Consider the following 14,938-nt stretch of genomic DNA (forward strand, 5'->3'; position numbering starts at 1 on the left):
CCTTAAATCCTATATAAAGTGAGTGAAAATTGTCCCTTTTATTTTTAAGTAGCAGAATATGTTAAAAACAAATACAAACATTACATTTAGAAGTAATATTGAGAAAAATGATCATACAGTTTTTCTGACAACATTTGCATATCTAATGCGTTATACTCTTTTTTAGGTATGAATAAAGCAAATGGAAAAAAAAAAACTGCTCATGCCCTCATGAAGCTTAGTATTTAACCATGTTGTTCTCTGAAACTTGAATTATTTCTATAATCAATTAATAAACCTATGTGTTCCATTAGGAGCTCTGGTAGCATAGTGCCTAAGGCACTTGACTGCTAACCAGAAGGCTGGCTGTTCAAACCCACCAGCCACTCCTCGGAAGGAAGGTTGGACAATCTACTATCCATAATGATACTGTCTCAGAAACCCAAGGAGGGTTCGCTGTGAGTCGGGTCCGACTTAACAGCATATAACAACAACAACAACATGTGTTCCGTTAATTTTCAATCTGCATTATAAGTAATCCTGGAGCAACAATTTAAAAATTCCAAATTCTTACAGTTACTTTATAGATACTTTTTAAAAAAAGACAGTTGCCACTTGGTGTTTTTTTTTTTTTTTTCCATACTGAAATGACATGTTTGTTAAAAATTTGGATAAGCATTAATCATCACATTCTCTCAGGATAGCTATCAGCATCAGGATTCATATATTTCATGTGAAAGCCCAAACTGTAACCTTTACTGACATATTCATATATGCATTAAGAACTATGTTTTGGCAGTCTACTATGTGCCAAGCACCCTATTTTCTATGTAGTAGTAAGGATGATACATCTTAATATTTGAAATATTAATAGTTAACTTTCAATTAGTACTGTTGATGTACCATAAACTCTTCTATCACCCTAAGTGGTAGAAAGCATTTTATCCCCATTTTTAAATGACGCACCTGAGACACAAATGGTTAAATGCATGCCTGGGCTTACAGAGCTGGTGAGGAAGAACAAGAGTTCGTACTCAGAGCCTGTGAGCTTAGCAGAGGATCTGTCGCTCTTGGTCATATATATGTAGATAAAGGCAGTTTGGAAAAAAAAATGCCTTTCACAAATTAATTTGATACCTTTTATAAAACACTTTGATTTCTGTGAAGTACTTGGGAGTTTTCTGAATTTATTCTTCCTATTAGAATTTTTCTTTAACATATGTTTTGTGTTTGTCTCTCTGATTTTTTTGTTTGTCCATTGACTTGTTGCAAAAGCACCATGATTTCATGTCCCTAATTTACGGCATGAGAGGGTGATTGAGAGCACAGGGCCTGACTTCTGAGATAATCTGTGCTTTGGGAGGATCCAGTAGGTTTGAATGTATAGTCCTGTGGCACTCACATCTTTCCCCCATCCTCAGAACAGTCAAGATCTCTAGGTATAATCATGCCAACAGTCTGTTGTTTGAACTCCCAGAGAATGCTAGGTATTTTCATTAGGAACAGTGGATACTTGAATTCCTCCATAGACTTGAAAGTACATATCTTAGTCATCGGACTGGCCTGATCTGATGGATATAACTGGCAACACCATTTAAAAATAGAGAATTTTCCATTTGGGATATGCTTGTAGGATTTTGTCCTTGCCCCTTCCTAGTATAAAATTACAGATCTCCTTGTTAAACATCAAATATTTTGAGGAAAAGGCCCATATGGGATCTTTTCTTTTTAAAAGTACAAAATTGCCTAGTCCTTATCCTACCAGCCATGGAAATGTGAGGTTATGAATATCTGCTTTGCCAGGCATCAAAGGACTTAATACTAATCAGTTGTTATTGTATTATTATGACTTTCAGCAGATGTATTAATGGCAAGATCCATAAAGGAGTTGGTAACCCAGTCTTATGTGGACAGTTAGTGAGTTGCTAAACTTACACCAAATGTTTTTTTCTGTCCACTCCTTTTTGAGCCAGTTAGTGACATCAACCTAGTCCCTCTTTCAGCATAGACAATTAGATGTTTGCTCTCTGTTAATAGTAAATATATTTAATCCACAATAGAAGTGTCCACAAAATAGCAAAGTTTCATTTTTTTTTTTATCTAATAAAAAAACCACACTTCTGCCATCAAGTTGAGTCTGACTCATAGCAACCGGATTAGACAAAGTAGAACTGTCCTGTAGGTTAAATCTTTACTGAGGCCAACTGCCATATCTTTCTCCCACAGAACGAACAAGCTGGTAGGTTCCACCTGCTGACCTTTTGGTTGCCAGCTGAGTGCTTTAACCACTGAGCAACCAGGGCTCGCTTTGTATCTAATATATCAGGTTCATTTTTAGCCGATTTTGATCCATAAGAATTTTATAATAGTTTGATGTTAGCTCTCTGTAACCTCTCAAATGCATTAATCAAAAAAAGCCAAACTTAATAAAGCATCTAATTTAAAATGAATTGATTCCAAATATTTTATAGCCACTATCTTTTCACAGTGGTAAAACATGAAAGTTTAAGCTATGCCAATTTAGAAACTGCTTACCATTGTGTAAGTACTTCCTTTTCACTTAATAGATTTTTACCTATGCTTTGTTTTAGATCTGAACAGGTTTCCTTTGACCTCAAAATCACTAATGCAAGAAAAATTACCATATCATAAGAGCATTTCCCCCCCACCACTCTTTTTTATTTCTGAAGCACAGTATTTATTATTCTGTGCTCAGGAGTAGACATGGCCTGAGAGAAAGCCTATTAGATGCTGTTTTCTAATTGGTCAAAAGAAAAGTGAACTAACGCGTGTTAATCAAACTGATTTTCTTGCTAAAACAACTAGTTTTTTAGTGCTTTTTGGATGTCTTTTTTTTTTTTTTTTTTTTTGCAGTTACTGCTTAAATTTCAGTTTGGGCTCTACTCAGATTTTCTTTCTAAACCTGCTTTATTTTGTACCAGGTTTGGGCTCCAAACATGCAAACATACAAAACTCCTAAATTCAGAATAATCAAAACAAATAGATACACACAACTAGTTTCCCCACCTTTCATTGGAAACTGGTTGATTGTAACGTGCTCTGAGTGTAAAAAACATAAGAGGGCCTTTAACATAACAGGAGAGAGCCTTCAGCCGCTTTACTCTCCAGCACTGCAGCTCATTGCCAATTGAAGGAAGGAACGCTTTGGCTGTTGGGACTTTTAAATCTAGACTTAAAAGTTATTTGTTCTGTTTAGCATTTTAAAAATGATTCTATTAGGAATTGTATGTGCTTCAGTTTTAATTTTAACTCCTAATGATTTTAAAGTACCCTGGGATGCTTGGGTAAAGGGCGCTACAGAAATATAAGATTGTATTGTGTTCTAATATGCAGCCTTGTGGGGTGCTGGAGTTTCATCCTGGACAACTCATAAGGTTGCAGAATTCCCCATTGTAGGAAAAGTGGCTGACTTCCTTTAATAGTCTTTTCTTTTTCTCCTCCTTACTCTCAAACTTTATCCTCTTTAGTCATCATCCTTTTCTTTTCTTTTTTCTTTGTAAAAAAATTATCATGCTTTTTTTTAGGAGTATAGAAATGCTAATCAAATTTAGCTTACTCAGGAGTTAAAATACGTAAACCAGATTATATGTTGAAAACGAAGAAAAGATTCAAGCTTTACTTGCTAGCATCGTTTGAGGTTACATTATTATCTGGATAACCAGAGGTAGTACTTCATCACTGGGGAATCATAAACTTCCTCAAAGCTTATTCCATTTTATTTACATTCTAGCATTTGTTCTGAGGTGGTTCAAACAGTTGAGACTAAACTAAAACAAGCATTAACTTTATGAAGAGTCATGATGTTTATTTCCCATGTATTGCAACTCCTGGTTATGGTAACATGTGGCAGGACTTGATTTCTTTATCTTTCTTAATGGAAATATTTCTTGAAATAATGCGTTTCTTCAACAACTCTGGTCTGTCATGTTTTGTGTGCAGTTGCTTTTTGAGATCACTTGAATTAGTAAGCTAGCAGATTGCATTGGAGTCAGGAACGTGAACTCTGTCATAGCATTCTTGGACAAGTGACTCTTCATGCTTCAGTGTCCTCATCTCTAAGGTGGGATGGGAACAGTACCAATTTCTCAGAATTACGATCAGAATTAAATGAGTTAATAGTTAAAAAGCATTTAGAACTAGAGTAATGCCCAGTTTTACAGTATGCAATTATTTGAGCTGTTTTTCTAAAATGTGAGGCTCGCAAGTTTGATATTGTGCTTGTGTGTACCATGTGGTCTAAGAAACTGTTTTACTACATGGGACATACTGATGCAAGTTTCACTTTTTTTATGGAAACAATTGAGAACTTTTCGGTTGAGAAAAAATTAGAAGATGGTATTATAAATCATCTTCACCTTTAAGGAACACTTTTAGCATCTCCCTTAGAATTATTACGAAGTTCCAAAGTGTTATAAAGTACAAGTTGGAGAAACTGAAGCCTTGTTCTTTAAATAAGCCCATTTGCAAGTGAAGCAGACATGGTACCTGAGACTAGACAATGCCAAGGAGGATGAGGTTGCTTTGTGGGACTGTTCAGGATGTGAGCTTTCCTTAGTGCCTCTCCTTTTACTCCCCTCACCCCCACTTCCCAGCACCCAACACTCTGTCCTCTCTTCATGCATCCATCATAGTGCTTTGCACATTGCTCTGAAATCATCTGTGACTGGCTGCATCAACTGTGTACACTGTAATTTACTGTCCCATCATCACAATCATAGATCCTGGCACACAATAGGATCTCAATAAAATTTGTTAAACTGAGACAGCCTCATAGGATTTGCACCATATTTATTTCATGGACTAGTAAACTCTGTTAATAGCATTGGTAGTCTTTTATAGATACTCTTGTCTATACTTTCCTACCTTAAAAATATTGTTCCCATTATACTTAATCTGAAAGTTTAGTTTACATGATCAAGAACAAATTGCTTCTGAATTTTTCAGATCTTCTCAGCTGCCCCATGTTTTTGGATATATTGTACAAAACATACATGCTTGTAAGCAGAATAGTACTTTTAGAGAGGAGCAAGGGACTCCAAGATCTAAAAATGCTGTAAAAGACCTAACTGTCCACCATTAAGCACAAGCTTTAACAACATATTCCTAGCATATTTATGCACATACTTTCTTCCACAACTAAGCACATATTTTAGCCTGGTTAATAACTTTCACCTTATCTCAGTTACATTACATCTGAGACCTGTACTTTTTTTACTGTCATTTCCATTTGTCCATTTTCTTCTCATATTTAAAAATGAAAAGGGAAAATTTCAGTAATAGTCAAATGATTTATAGACGGGTGTTGATGCTGCCAAGATGGAAATGCTAATAGTCGGTGCCCCCTTGCATTAGCTCACAATGTCCAGTCCTCAGTTGATATTCTAAAGTCCACATTTGGCATAGGAGACAATGTTTAGGGCTATAAACATACCATGTTGAAAAGTCAACTGTATAAAGGTCCAGAATCACCTGAATTTAGAGAAAGCTGTGAGTATAGATAACATTTCAGCCCTTCCAGAACAGGCCGTAGGGACTTGGGGTGTCCACCCTGCTGCTCTAGCTGCAGCTCAGCCTGTTCACACAAACCTCCACTAAGGGATGGCTCCTTATTGCATGATGTGCAACCCACCCCAACACATTTCTGCCATCTTGCCACTAATCCTAAGGTGATTTCCTAGTGTATGACATTTTCCTGCGCTTCGTAAGAGATTTTCATGATATTGATAGTTGGAGATGAATCTGATAATTTTCTTTTTCCCTGTAGCCTAATCCAAAGGTGACATAGGTTTATATTCATTCAGTAGACATGGGAAGTCCTGACTAATGGCTAACAGTGGACTCAAAAACCACAGAAATCAAGATCGCTCTTGGATCAGATCTGAGTAGGTTCCATAGATCATAGTCAATAGGGGTTTCTATAATCCCTGAAATTATAAGCCAGTTCTGGTAGTTCATGGGGAAGTGCTTCCGTAGATTTCATGAAGCTTCCAAAGGGGGTTCTGTGGGCCCTAAAAAGCTAAAAGCCAAGATTGTTATTCCACTCAAGTTTTTAGGGAATGTGAGTTAAAATCTAATAGTGCTCATATAAAGAAGCAAAGTAAAAAGGGAATAGAAAATCTATGAAGAGTTACAGAGCCTAATTCCAGTGTCTACGTTTGGTGACATGAATTGTTCAGACCATATTCTTATTTTCACTCTCATGATTTGAAATTTTTTCAGAATTCCTTACTTAGAACCTTTGGAATATAAGGACAAATTTGGTGTCATCTTCCTCCTATTTCTAAGCACAAATAGAAATTCTACTCTCTGTAAAGGAGGAGGGCGGGATTCAGCCATACAAGGGCATCAGAGAGAGAATAAGCATTCATTCCCCCAAATGTGCATGTTGGTGCAGAGTTCCTACAAATTCAGAACTTTAGAAACAATTTCCACTGTGAAATCAGATAAAACTGACTGCATTCAGATTTTTCTAATGTAAAATTTGTGATAATTCTATTTGATTAGCTTAATGTTTAACTTAATGATGAATATAATTTTAATAATCCTATTATGAGGCAAATGCCATGGGGCTTTGACCTTTCTAAAAAGAAAATTTTCTTTGAAAACGTTTGCACAGTGACTGCCTGAAAATGGGTGATGGTATTACAAATGAATCTTCTTTAGTTGTTAAAGAAGACCCTGAAGCACCTCTGTTAAGGAAGATGTATAGATTTCATAGATTAAAAAGCTGTTAGAAGGGACCTTGGAGATTATCTAGTTCAATTCCTACCATATTGCAGATGAACAAATGTAGGCCTCTGGGTCGTTAATTTGAAATATTACACGCCCTCAGAAATAATACGCCTTTTAACAAATATTTTGTAATTTAAGCTTTTTACTAACCTATTCAATTGGTTTGAATAAGGTTCAGTACGGTGAAAGATCTAGATAGGTACTTCTACAAAAGGACAGAATAGAGACTGGCTAAAAGATGTTATCTGGGTCTTATGTAATATTACTTTAATTGTATGGAAAAGTCAGATGAACTGTGGACCAACATCATCTTTAAAAATTATGAATTGGATACTTACGTAATTAAATGAAATCTGTGTGCTTTGAAATAATCACATTTTCATCTTTGGGAGAGATAGCAAGAAAATTAAAACAGAATTGGCTGTGTTCTCTTTGTGCTTCCTTTTGTATTCCTTGGAAGCTTTGTGTACTGAGTTTTCATTTTTAGTGCTGTGGCAGGGTTACTTTGTGAAAATACCATTCTCGACCACTGAGATTGATTAAGATGGCAAGAGCCATAACTCTGACAGTTGGAGTTTAAGTAAAATTTAGAAGTGATTAGTCTCTTCTCAACAAATTGAGATTCTGAATATGCCCCAGTTGTATCTCCCAAGAGAATAGCTTCGAAAGCAATAGAGGATCCAGAGGGAAAGATTGGGGGAACATAAGCTAACAAGCACAAACAGAATATTACACTTAGAAATCCTGCCATTCATTTCTCAGAAGTTGAAGCCCATTTCCCTTCCTCCCACCCCCAAATAACAGATGGAGACTACCTGTTAATTTTCAACAAATTCGTTCCATGTTAGTATCTCATATGATGTCTTTTAGAGCTTTTCTACTGTCTGATATCCTTTGGGATTTAAAAAAAAGCCACGTTTAATGAGAATCACTATGAAAATTGTATTTGAATGTAGAGTTGATTCTGTTTGATTTCAAATTTAAGTTTGACCTTTGAGTCCACACGAATGGAAGAAAAATGCAGGCCATAGGTAGCCAAGGAAATGAAGAAAGGGGAAGGAGACAAGAGTATGTGAAAAAAAATATAAATAAAGACTAGAGAGAGCCAGCAATTTGACAGATTATTCAGTAAATGTTCATTTTATTGAAAATTATAAAAGGTGCTTAATGCCTCTGTGTCATTAATACAATACATAAAAAGGTTGCTGTCAAGATTGGTGTTCAGTCCGGAAAATTAACTGGAGGGTTTTTTACCTCATTCTCCAGAGACTGAGAAGTTCAAGGTGTTCGTCTGCACATACTGCATGTGCAGACATTTATTTCAGAAAAACAATTATTTTAGACTTTATGCCAAGGACATTAGCAATGATAGGCTTTCACTTAAAACATGGCCATTATATCTATGTATTTTATATACATATATGTATCAGTCATTAAAAACGAAGTAGAATTATGAAAGTAACCTCTCAGAATTAAACCTGTGCAAGGTTATTTTCCCTTGCTCTCTCTCAAAGAGTATTCCAATTCAAAACATATATTCCTTCCTACAGAAAAAGATACTCAGATTCCTTAGTTGAAATTAATTAGCATTCAGAAACCAGATAGCATGTTTTTGGGTATTCATGAGATCTCTGTTTGAAAAAAATGTTTTTAACTTGTAGAAATGTGTTGCAACACACAGATGGGAAGAAAAAGAAAAAAAAAATCTCTTTAGCAAGCACTGTGTGTAAAAGGAATATTACATTTTGCACGCTCCTGATTGCTGTGTATAAACAGTTTTTGACATCTGTCTTTATAGTTTTCGAGAGAGGAAGACTTTGTTAAAAGAATCATTTTTATACAGCAGTCACCATTTCAGTCTTGCTTTACCTGTATTATGAAAGCAGATGGTCTGCATGTCTTTTGAATATTTATAACTATCAAAAACAATCTCTTGCTATTCACCCTTAGGCTTATGAGATGTCAGGACTGTTCTGGTTGAAAAAAATCATCTTGGGTGTTTACAGAAAGAGGATTACATTAAGCTGAAATGACTATACATTTTCCAGTTTAATATTTGTCCATCAGCTGTTTAATCGTATTTAGATAATTGTGTAAATAAGATGTTGTAGCCCTTGCCCTCTCTACTGATGGAGCTTGAAAGCTTTAAACATGGGTGAACCACCATTTTGTAGATGCTGTTGCTACCTCCTCCCACCTCAGTTAAACAATCAGCAAGTCCTTAGTAAGTTTTGATCATGATATCACAGTGCCTTGCCGTTAAAAAAAAAAAAACCTGCACATAAAGCCACTATGGAGATCCTATCAAATGCTAGGCAACTGCTGGCTTCCAGTACAGGCTGTTTAGTTTATTAGAGTATATTGTAATATGCAAATACGGTACAGCACTCCAGTTACCCTTTAAAGATGACATGGCGCTCTCTCTATTCTCTGTGAGCTTGCAGAGCTTTGAGGGTATTTTGGAAAACTTTTGGTATAGTGGGGGTTAACTGTTTTTTGACTGGAAGCTGAGCAATCAGAGATAACAGATTTTGCTGTGGTTGGTTGATTTGGCAGAAAAGCATGAACAGTTTTGGTTTAAATGATTGAATAACCTGATTAGCATTGTTTTGGGGTGGGTTTTTTTTGTTGTTGTTAAAGGCACAACAAAGCAATTTTAAGGGTAATCAGATCAACGCCTTTCCCCAGTTGATGAACCTTCTTTGGAAAAGATCTCACCTCTCCCCAAACCACTTCATTGGCTACTAAGATGACCAAGTGAAAAAAGAAAAGTGTTTCAGTTTCTAAATGTGTTATAAATAGTACCTACAGTGTATCCGATTTTCTATCAGGAGTTTAAAAGAATAAAATATTTTGAGGAATTGTGTAACCTCAGCCAATTCCTTGTTGATTCTGTTTTCTTTTAAATTTCAAATGAGAGGCCCACAGTATATTAGAGCAAAGGTTCAGAATGTTCTAACTATATCTAAGTCAGGCTTTAGAAAAATTCCACCCTTACCTTTTCACAATTAGAAAGGTTATAAATAATGTATTTGGCTGAAAAGGAAGCTCAGCCTGTGGCAGATGGTATCATTCTAGAGTACTGGGGTTTCTGTGAAGATGGCATTCTTTCAGATCGGAACTTCAGCAGACTCTCAGAAAGAACCAAAGCTCCTCATAGGGAGTAGACATGTGCTTTATGGATCTTAGAAAAGCTTACAACTTGGCTCCTAGGATGAGAATATTGTGTCACACTGGGGTTATGAGACCCACAGCCAATTTCTGCCGATTTTAAATTCTATTTCCCAACAGTGAAAAGCTGTGGCCTATTTATTGATTGGGGCACTGTGTAGCTTTCGAACTTGGGATTTCAGCCGACTAAGTTTTGTCAGGCTGATTATTTTATTTATGTTTTACACAGACTGGCCCTTGGATAGGAAAACTTGCAATGCAAGTTGTGCCTTTTTCAAAGTGCTTTGGAGAGCTCGTATAAATAGACATGCAGGGAGAACTGGAATAACATAACCACCAAGCACTGAGACTTCCGAGACATCTGTGTGGATGTATTTTGAAAAACCTGGGAAGGGATCTCTTGCAAATTAATGAACAAAGGTTCTTGAAATGATTTGTATTGTGAAAGCTAAAAATGATGGATTTAAAAGGTTCATGACAATTAAGCTGTACCTACCTTTGACCTTTAAGGAAAAAAATAAGTTTTCTTTTTTTCTGTTGCTCTGCAGTAATGACTTAATTCAGTGACCCATTATTGAGCTCCTAATGTGTCCAGCCCTGTGATGAGTCCAAGCTATATTGAGATAAAACCCAGGTGCAGTAGAAAATGAACAGCATGACAAGTGCTATGGTGTGCTGAATACAAGATGCTACATGCAGGATGCTAGAAGCAGGTAGTGCTATTTGCAGGATGCTGTATGCAGGATATTTAGGTAGTTAGGAAAAGCCTTGTGGAAGCAATGATACCTGTTATGTGTCCTGAAGGATGAGCACCTGTAAGATAGCCATGGGACAAGGCAAGGGTCGGGTATCCAACTCAGAAGAGTGGTATTTAATCTCAGCTACCAGATGCATGCCACCAAGTTGGAGTATTGAAACAAATGGAAATATTCTTCTCCTTGGTATAATCCCTTGCTCCAACCTGAAACTTGCTCATTTATTATACTTGTTCTTCATAAGAAAATTTATTTAAAATTTAAGGTACAGCATTTGAACATTTTATCTGATACTCTTCTGAATTTTACAGCACTGTCTTTCAACTGATCTGAAATGTAACCATATAATAAAAGCTGAATGAGGAGGAAGTAGCAGAGGGTGTTGTTGTTGTTGTGTGCTGTTGAGTTGGACCCGACTCATAGTAACCCCTCCTTGGGTTGCCGAGGCAGTATCACTACGGATCATCTTTCTGATGAGTAGCTGGTGGGTTTGAACTGCCAGCCTTCTGTTTAGCAGTCAAGTGCCTTAGGCACTATGCTACCAGAGCTCCTATAGCAGAGGGTAGTCAAAGTAATTCACATCTCTTGAGCCCATACTTGGTGTGTTCCAGGCTCTATGCTAATTTTATCACACACATTATTTTATTTATTATCTGTCTTTCCTAGTGGAAGGCTGGTGGTTCAAACCTACCAGCCACTCCTCAGAAGGTTAAGCAATCCACTTCTGTAGTGATACCGCCTCAGAAACCCAAGGAGGGGTCACTATGAGTCGGATCCGACTCCACAGCAGTGAGTTTGTTTTCTGTTTTTTTTTTTTTTTTTGGTTTAGTGGAATATAAGCTCCATGAGAATAGATAGTATGTCTCTTCAAGTCATTGTTTATCTAGTGACTAGCATAGTGCTTGACACATAGTAGGAAATCAATAAACATATGCTAAGTGAATGAAAATGATAAAACAAATAGATTCTCAGAACAACCCCGTGAGGTGAGTGTTACTGTCATTAACATTTTATGTGGGGGAATTGAGATATAATGATCAGTTGATTTCCCCAAGGTCACACCACCAATGTGTGATACCTCTTAAATTTGAACACAGATTTGTTTGATTCTGTTTCATAAAATGAACATTTAGTTCATATGCCAGGCATTGGGGTAGAAGATAGGATGGATCCTGAAACCTGTATGAACTCATAACCTAGTGTAATCTTTTAAAACCAATCTGTTTTGTTGGTTGACATTAAGAATTCCAACCAAGCCTCTCACCTTTAGAATCTGGGACATAGTCTGCTCTCTGCAAATCCCCTCCACCTGGGAAAATATTGACAAACTTGGATTTCTCTTATTTGTATTATCAAAACTATAAGTGTTTCTGGTTTTACAAATTTTAGATTATAATACTGAAGAGATCTTTCAGATGCTATGTCCCCTACATGATTCTCAAATCTTTCTTTCCTGCCCTTGAAACTCATCAATCTAATTCAGATGTCACTTGAGTAGGGATTTCACCACAGGGGGTGAAAACAACAATAACAAAAACCCCTCCTACAGTGGCTAAATGAGAATGTAGTTGTACTGATTATTGCAGGTTTTTCCAGTAAAAATAGAAGTGACCCTGAATTACCTCAGTTATGGACTATTTCACAAACCTCCTCAAAGCACAGAAAGATAGGGAATACAAGAAGCCATGGGCATGCATCATACCTGTGGATTGCCTTTCCATGTATGTCTTTCTTAGGCTGATACTGACATTAATCAGGGTTCCTTAAGTACACAGAGTTGAAAGCATCAGTGAGTCAATTAAGGATGGAAGCCTATCAGTCAGTGTAGGGTTAAACAAGGGTATTGGGAAGCTTTGCTGATCATGCATGTATGGATATTATTTTCCATATATGGATAATAATGAACTCTGTATAGCACTATGACATCTGGGCTCTGTTGTTGTTGTTGTTATGTGCAGTCGTGTCGGACCCAACTCATAGTGACCCCTCCTTGGCTCTAGTTTTAAAAAATATTTCACCCTAATTTTTTTTATGCACTATGGTTCCATCTTCCTTTTCCCCCATATCTTTTTAATTCTTGGTGTATGTTAAATTGAAGTTGTTCATGTATTTTATGAGCAGAGGCTATATCTCATTCATTTTGTATCCCATAGTAGCTGTGCAACAAAAAGCAAGTTTCATATGTTTGACTATTGACAACACTGAAGTAGATTGGTTGGTTGTCAAAAATTTCAGTAAAATTTAGATATTCTTTGTCTTTCTGCATCTAAAATGCATATGAACTATTATATTAGCAGTAAGGAACTGCTGGAATGTCTAGGTATAAGAGTAATAATTTTTTAAATATTGAACCAAAGTGGAAGAACATCAACTGCCATCCATTTGCAGAATCACCACTATCCATCAGCAATCTCAATAGTTTTATTAGTGTCCAACTTTATTGATCCATTATTAAAATAGAGTAAGTGTGATTGAAGCTGACGGATTGTTAACTGGATCAGGTAATCTTCTGGCTCTGGTTTTGGCAACCTTGCTAAGTATCTTTTTGCACTATGGGCTGTGGGAGGCTCTTAGTGAAATTGCCAGTTATTGGATTAATGGTGGAGCATCAGGAGCACATTAAGAATGTCTTCTTAGAGAAATAAAATGTGAAAATGACTCTAAAGTAGAAAGTGTCAAAAAAAATCACAGTGTCTCTTTGGAGATATAGCTGTGTTTTATGTAAATACTATATTCTAGCATGTCATTCATGAAATTTTTTTGAAGATCCCTAAAATAATGCATATTACTGAAATGTGTGCATGGTACAAAATTAACATTGATAATGAATTTCAGGAAGAATCCATAATAATCAAAACTGCTTTAAATTAGGAGTAGCTTTTTAAAATAATGATATAGAAATACTTTTGTAGCCAGACTGGCTTTTCTGGTTATTCACTGCCTCCCAGAACAATACCACCTTCTGTAAATTTCTTCACCATAGACCAACTGAAGTCTGAAATATGAGTGCTTGTGTTTCTTCACATGAGGTGTGGGATGGATTAGTGTTCCGAAGTCTAATTATTTCTAAGACTCAATAGGAATATAATTTAGCTGATACTAGAGAGTGTGGGTGTTATAGTTAAAAAGAACCATGACTTAAGTCGCTGAAATTACCATAACCAAAATTTGCTGGGAAGAAAACACTTTACTTTATTGAAGGTGTGTTTAAAAAGAAAATTTCCTAGTAATACACCAAAATCATTGTCAAGGAATTAAATATATATGTTTAAACTGTAGACAATTTTTATTTCTAGGGATTTTATTTAAAGCAGGATGAAGACAAGTGACAGAATTTTCTTTGTGGTATCCTGGAGAAATTCAGTGCGCATGAAATGTATATATTTAAGTTGTTAGGATCAGCCTGAAATTCAAAATTCAAGTTGTTACTGTAAGTGAAGGTAGCAGTAAAATTGCAGAACTGTCTTTCCTCTGATGCAGGATCATTGTGGGTAGTTTGTTTCTCCTTGAAAGTGGTCAGTCAACTTTTTAACAGTGTTAGTGCACCTCCAAGGCATATCCAAATGAAAGGAATGGCAAGTTCAAGCTGTGTTTCTCAAATTTTAATGTGCATGTGAATACCCTGAGGAACTTGGTAAAATGCAGGTCCTGAATGAACAGGTCTAGGGTAGGACCCACGATTCTGTTTCTGACAAGAATCTAAATGTTGCTGATATTGCAGGTCTCTGGACCTCACTTTAAGCACAAGGATGTAGAATGCATTTGCTGAACCTCGAAGTTGCATCTATTTATAGATTGCAATCATAAATTCATCTTTACATGTTTAGATTTATTGGAATTGGTGAAGGTTTGTCAGCCTAGAATTAGATGACACTGATAGAGATTCCATAAATCCTGGAGCCAAGTCTGGGTTTGATAGTTTTATACTGGTCTCAGTGGGCTCTCTATTTAAATAAGCATTTACAATCTACTTAATGAAGTTCAAAAAGTTGAGACTTTGGGCTAAAGTGTGAAACAAAACTGTATTAGTACTCAGTTGATTAAAAGAAAAAAATACAGTTTCCACAATTATAATAAGTTCTGTGTTGCATCTCGTTCTGCTATGTATTACAAATGTTCTCCCCCCTGCTCTTCATGCAGAGTATGATTTCTTCCATTGTGAACAGCACTTACTATGCAAATGTCTCAGCAGCAAAATGTCAAGAATTTGGAAGGTGGTACAAACATTTCAAGAAGACAAAAGATATGATGGGTAAGCAAAAAACCCTTGCAGTGGTGGC

General features: G+C 36.2%; 1 protein-coding gene across 1 annotated transcript in view; it reads left to right on the plus strand.

Annotated features, from left to right (window-relative positions):
- The window catches only part of SATB1 (SATB homeobox 1), an 83,105-nt gene that overhangs the window by 9,864 nt on the left and 58,303 nt on the right, over positions 1-14,938 (plus strand). The window contains exon 5 of the mRNA XM_007936582.1: positions 14,799-14,910. Coding sequence (XP_007934773.1) covers positions 14,799-14,910 — 112 coding nt within the window. The remainder of the gene's footprint in view (positions 1-14,798; positions 14,911-14,938) is intronic.

This window comes from Orycteropus afer, unplaced genomic scaffold (genome assembly GCF_000298275.1).
Source record: "Orycteropus afer afer isolate SDZICR_OR568_19922 unplaced genomic scaffold, OryAfe1.0 scaffold00003, whole genome shotgun sequence".
NCBI lineage: Eukaryota > Metazoa > Chordata > Mammalia > Tubulidentata > Orycteropodidae > Orycteropus > Orycteropus afer.